A 6,000-nucleotide genomic window follows, 5' to 3' on the forward strand; every position below is an offset into this window, starting at 1 on the left:
TTAAGTACACATAAAAATTACTAAATAAATAAAATGCTTTAAGTTACGGGTTTCCATAACCAAAATTCAGCATTCTATTTTTTCCCCTTAGAAGTAAGATTTCTTTTTGGACAGTTTTCTTATTAATGGTTAATGAAAAGCTACAAACATATGCACTTGAAAGTTACATAATAGCAGTATCCAGTAGTCTAGCAAAAAAAAAAAGTCAAAACAAGTGCTTAATTCTTTTCATGTAGTGGGAGGCAGAGGACTAGAAACTAATTTCTGCTCTTCCCTATTCCAGCAGGTCAAAGAACAAAGGTAACGTTTTCATACGAAGAGATAAAAACACATGTTCAAACTTCATACTGAATGTAACAAGTGAGGGTGTATCAGCTAACATCCCCAAATCAAAATTACTACAAAATAAATTAAGAACAAAACAAAAACATAACTGAAACCAGTTACTTAGGAGTTTGGTTTGCAAGCATGTTTTATATTTCCAATAGGTGGCAATTTCATTTTCTTAGCCTTAGCTAAGATATTGAATGGCAAATCAAGAGCAATTTATAATTCTTCTAGTACTTAGCTTGACCAGCTACTAAAATCGTAGAACTATTTGTGGTAGAGGGGACCTTAAAGTCCATGCAATTCCAACCCTGTGCCATGGGCAGGGCTGCCACCCCTCAGCTCAGCTGCTCAGGGCCCCATCCAACCTGGCCTTGAGCCCCTCCAGGGTTGGGGCACTGCAGCTTCTCTGGGCAGCTGTGCCAGCGCCTCACTGCTCTTGAAGTAGATGATTTCTTTCTTGCATCTAATCTAAATCTACTCTGGTCTGGTATTAAATGGGGAGGTTGGTGGCCCTGCATGTGGCAGGGGGGTTGGAGATTCATCATCCTTGAGGTCCCTTCCAACCCTAGCCATTCTGTGATTCTGTGATACTCTCTCTTAGGACAAACGGCAATGGTTTCAAACTACCAAGAAAAGTGTCAGTACTTTTTCATTTGAAGTAAGACATCATCTTACAGCTTTCCGGTGTATTACTTTTTTCCTCTCCATTGTAAAGTTATGCACTACCCAAAATGGAACATTGAGTTCAGTTTTGTTTGTGGGGGTTGTTTTGTTTTGTTTTCTGCACCCCCAATCGCATTCCCCTTAAATATACAGTGCTGTGCTCAACAACAAAGCTCAAACAGACTACATCAGTCAGTAAACTGACAGTTGCACTGGATATCTACAGTCTGTAAGCATTTCAGTATTCAATGAGAAAAGATTAACCTCCTTGCAAAAGAAGATTTAGCTTTGCTTCAGATATTTTAAGTGAGTTATATACACCCTATATAGTTAATCTTATTTCCCAATTAATAATAAAACAGAGCTAAGGAATAAAATAATAATAATAACAATTCTGTTTTATGTACTTATGGAAAAATAAACATTTGGTTTGCCACTGCTATTCATTACTACTGATGCTTCTTGAAATATTTTCAAGGCCAGGCTGGATGTGGCTCTGGGCAGCCTGGTCTGGTGGTTGGCGACCCTGCACATAGCAGGGTGGCTGAAACTAGATGATCATTGTGGTCCTTTTCAACCCAGGCCATTCTATGATTATTCTATGACATACTCTCAGCTTAAATGAAAATAACAACAAAAACTATTGAGGGAAAAAAAGAAAACTGAAATAAGATTAGGAGTTCTCATTAAATTAAGAAAAAACAGAACTTCAAAACCTTTACAAGGTAAAATGAATCCTCATAGTTTAGTACATGCCATTTACCAAATTACACAAACTGCAATGCCTTCCTTTTGCAGATCATGTACTGCTACAGAGCTTAATAGCAGCAACCTCTACAGAAGGCATTCCTGGTTAAATAAAATGAAGCAATTCCTAATGCTTAAGTAAATGCTTGCAATATATTCCTCACATAGAAAGAACACCTGGGTTTTGATGCATTAAAAACAAAAAAAACAACAACAAAAAAAACAAAGCACAACAACACCACACCATTTTTGCAGCATGCAAAATATTGTAAAATGCAAAAATTCCAGATTTAACAGAAAGCAGACTGGTTTGATCACCAATGCATCCAGGATAAAGAAATACAGCCTAACCCAGAGTGGCTTTACATTGCTTGCTGTTACAGACATTTTAATAGAACAACCCTTTTCACACCTGCTAAGCATAAAGAAGGTCGAGCAAAATTTAGTCTCTTGTACCAAGTACCATGCTATGACTGCCTTACTTATTTCATTCTTCACACCTAATGAATCTCTGCCAATGAGTGCTCTGCTTCCAGCATGTGCTGCTTCTGACTCTTCTTCGCACCAAGACAAACCGTAAACTACTTCAAAATCAATATTGTAGACATTTTGAGGACTGAGGAAAAAAGCAGATCGTTCAGCAATAAAGGCAGTTCAACCTAGGTGTTCTTAACTACACTTCCACTCCAAATTGTAAGCACCCATTTTAAAGAAACATACCTACTGATATATCTATTTGCAGTGCAACACCGCAAAGACATACCTGGTGGAAATAACACAGTGCCTTACTTGAGCAGCTGTCTTGACGTCACTGCTTTCCAAAATGATGGACAAAATAGTTTAAAATTAACTCTGCTATTCCTATATACTGCCACGTTGTGTTACATGCATATATCACCCCTGTGCTGTGCTAATGCATCTAGCAGACGTGGCTGAATAGGGTATCCAACTACACCACTCAAACTGAAATGAATTGCAGAGATTCTGGGTTATTTTTCTAACCCCTCAACTCTTCAGATCTATGTCTTCCCATCTTCATAAAGCAAGTTAACCAGAGCAGAAGCTGTTTTCCTCTTAACACAGTGACACCAGTATTTCCTTCCCATTTACAGAAAACAGACTGGAACACAGAGGTTGTATCTACTTGAACAAGTACTGAGGTGTGATAACAGGAGATGTGAAAAGCAGAAAAACTGGTGTCAAGTGCTGGGAATGTTTGCTAAACATGCTTGGAGAGGGTTGTTTCAATTCAGCCTCATTTTTATTCCAAAAATTGAATACTGATTAGCAGCTAATGCAGACTGATCTCAGGCCTAAAGTACATCTTCAGCTTTGTGTGAAAAAGGCTCAGCCTGGGGGCTCTGAAACTGTTCTGTGCTAGAAAGCTGAGCATTGTAAGAAAGGGAAAAAAAAAGATCTTCTTCAGAAACATACTTCAGATTGGAACCAAGATATTAATGCACAAGCACATTGAAACCACGAGAACTCAACCATGATATAAAATCTTAAAATGGATCCTTGGTTCCTTCAAGAAGTAAAGCTATGTTATCAGCTCCAACACAATCTGCAAAAGGGAGCACCTAAAATTTGAGAATTATGATCTGTTAGTAACTACATTTTGCAGAATGTTAAGCCTTGAAATTTTCTGCACATGCTTGAAGTATAGTAAGACACTGCCATCTCTTAGGGTTAGGAAGTTAACCACACAGAAGTTAATATGGCTTCAGGGTTTTCACACTGATGTTAAACTGATTAAGACTGCATGTCTCAATACTAAAATTTGTGCATACTGTATGAGAGTTACATTAGAAGTACATGTATATTTTAAAGAGTTTTAAGTCAGACTGCTAAATAGTTCAGATGCATTTGGCAAACAGTTGAGAGGTAAAAAAGTACTTCTTTTTCACCAGTGGTGAAACTAAGGCATAGAGAGCTAAGCACTATCATTCCTGAATGAAAAGCATTAATGATTTATTAGATTTCAAAAAACACATTAAGCACACAGGTATATCAGTAACTGACTAAAAAGAAATGCTATAAATTAAATACTGTTTTATCCAGTAGTATCTTCTATAAAGCATGGAATGAAATATGACAAGATAAAAGGATTTTCGAATCACAAACTCAGTACAAGATTTTTTCCTCCCACATACAGTTCCACTGAACCAGCCAACTTCCCCATCAATCCAATGCCTGTAAGGTGCAGCAAGGATGAATACTGCAGGGCACTCCATAAACTAACAGCCACGTGATTACAGAAAGCATTTCAGCTTACAACTCAAACACATCCACCACCCTTATCTGTATTATCAGCTATCAGTCCAGTCCAATAAGACATCACAGGTCCTTTTCCTACTAGATCTCTCAAACCTACTCGCATTTAAAGAAAACACACTGAAGTTATCCATGAAAGAAAAACTGCAGTCAGTGTTTATGAATTGACATTATGTGACTAATTTTTGGGTTCAAGATGGCACAAAGCTCTAGCTGAAATTATTTGTGCAGTAAGCAACATACAAGTTCTCTCTTCTGAACAATCTTCAAGAACATGCACTCATGGTGAGTTTGTACGTACAGCCTCCACCTTCCATTTAATTATTCGCTGAACTTTCTCATAAGTTTTTCCAACACCTTAATTACCCATTGTAACTCAATCTCAGTGGTAAAACAAATCTAAGTTTTTTAACTTACTGAGAAGAAAGATGATTTGCACAGCACAGTCATAAGGTAGTCCCAGAAGTTTCTGGGAATACGAAGAAAAAAAGCCTTTTCTACACCTCTACAGCATGTATAATGAACCTAAATGAAGGAAACAGAACCATGGGATCAGATTGTTCATGACCACCTTGGTTATACTCACGTAATAAGGCTCAGCTTCCCTCTCAGTTATCTCATCCTGATACAGAGTGAAGCAGGTCGGTATGCGCCCAAACCACACATCTCGAAGCACATCTTTGTCATCTGTCATTCTTCCAATGGATGGTGAAGCACATGTAGATCAGTTTGTTTCTTCAGCTGGAACTGAAACCCCACTCCCCCAAAAGAAACAAGTCACCACTGCTGCTGAACAAGGTTTTTCCACAACCACACATCCCCAGGCACGGTCAACAATAACTGCATCACACTGAATGCACGTTCACACAAACAATATCCCAAGCTGAAAGGAACCCAGAAGGATCGCTGATTTCAGCTCCTGGCTCCACACAGCACCACCCAAAATCCAAACCCTAACCCTGGCAGCACCCTCTCCATGTTTCTAGAATTCCGGCAGCTTGGTGCCGCAACCACTACCCCGAGGAGCCGAGGTGGGTTAAGCCAGAGAGGCCTTCAGTTGTACAGTTCCCCAACTAGAGAGCGTGCAAGGAGCAGACACGCCGCTTCCCGACCCGCAGCGTGCCCTAGCGCAGGCCCGAGGCCCGATCCCCGCAGCGCCCGCCGGGCCGCCTGCAGCTCCACATGCCGCGGGGGCGAGCGGCGCGGCGGGGTCTCGTAGCGGACAGCCGGGTGAATCAGCAACGCCGGGGCGCACACAGCAGCACAAGGAGGAACACCACAGAGGCGGCCCCCGCGCGCTCTCCTCGAGCAACAGCGCGACCGGGCAGCGGCGGCCCCAGAAAGGAACAGGCAGCACCCCGCGGACCGTAGAGCCAGGCGTGTAGGTACGAACGAGCACAACCGTTACCTGAATGCACCCCTCACCACCGCTTCGCGCTGGGGGTGCGGCGACAGGCAGGAATTGAGTGCGGCCCCGCCCCCACCTTCCCGCGCATGCGCCGCCCCCCGCGCGGCTTCAGCCCGGGAAACGCTTCCGCCCGACTCTGGGCGGAACCTCAGGGGTGGCGCCGGAGGCAGTCTGCGGAAATGGCGTCGAGAGGCGCGCGGGGAGTTCGAGGCGCGCGGGCGGGAAGGAAGGCGCGGGAGTCGGCAGTCCTTGTAGTGCGGGGCTGCGGCCACCTGATGGCGCTGTCGGAAATGGCCTGAGAGACGAAGCGCCGCAGCCGCTGCCGCCTTTTTGTGGGTTTTAGCCAAGGGCTGGCATGAGTCCTGCTAAATAACCCGTTTTGGCTGAACGTCTCGTCCGTTAAAAAGCGCCACTGAGGTATGGTTTTTATTTTTACTTCGGCGCCGGCCCAGTTTCATATCCTTATGGATGATCTGGGTGAGGGTGTTGAGTGCGCCCTCAGTAAGTTTGCAGAGGACACTGAGACAGAAAGAAGCATCCACCTGCCTGAGGGCAGGAAGGCCCTGCAGAGGGATCTG

At 43.0% G+C, this 6,000-nt stretch overlaps 1 protein-coding gene across 4 annotated transcripts in view; it reads right to left on the bottom strand.

The window, feature by feature from the left end:
• The window catches only part of ATG5 (autophagy related 5), a 74,679-nt gene extending 69,135 nt beyond the window's left edge, over positions 1-5,544 (bottom strand). The window contains exons 1-2 of one of the 4 annotated variants that reach the window (XR_007374977.1): positions 5,423-5,544; positions 4,586-4,761 (exon numbers count right to left, since the gene is read on the bottom strand). Coding sequence is in view for 3 of the 4 variants with exons in the window: in XM_048935611.1 (XP_048791568.1) it covers positions 4,586-4,708 (123 nt within the window). In the remaining variant the exon portion in view is untranslated. Of the gene's footprint in view, positions 1-4,585; positions 4,773-5,422 lie in introns of all 4 variants that reach the window. The other 3 variants (XM_048935611.1, XM_048935610.1, XM_048935612.1) reach the window with 3 other exon arrangements.
• Positions 5,545-6,000: the final 456 nt, after the last annotated feature.

Source organism: Lagopus muta, chromosome 2 (assembly GCF_023343835.1).
Source record: "Lagopus muta isolate bLagMut1 chromosome 2, bLagMut1 primary, whole genome shotgun sequence".
Classification (NCBI taxonomy): domain Eukaryota; kingdom Metazoa; phylum Chordata; class Aves; order Galliformes; family Phasianidae; genus Lagopus; species Lagopus muta.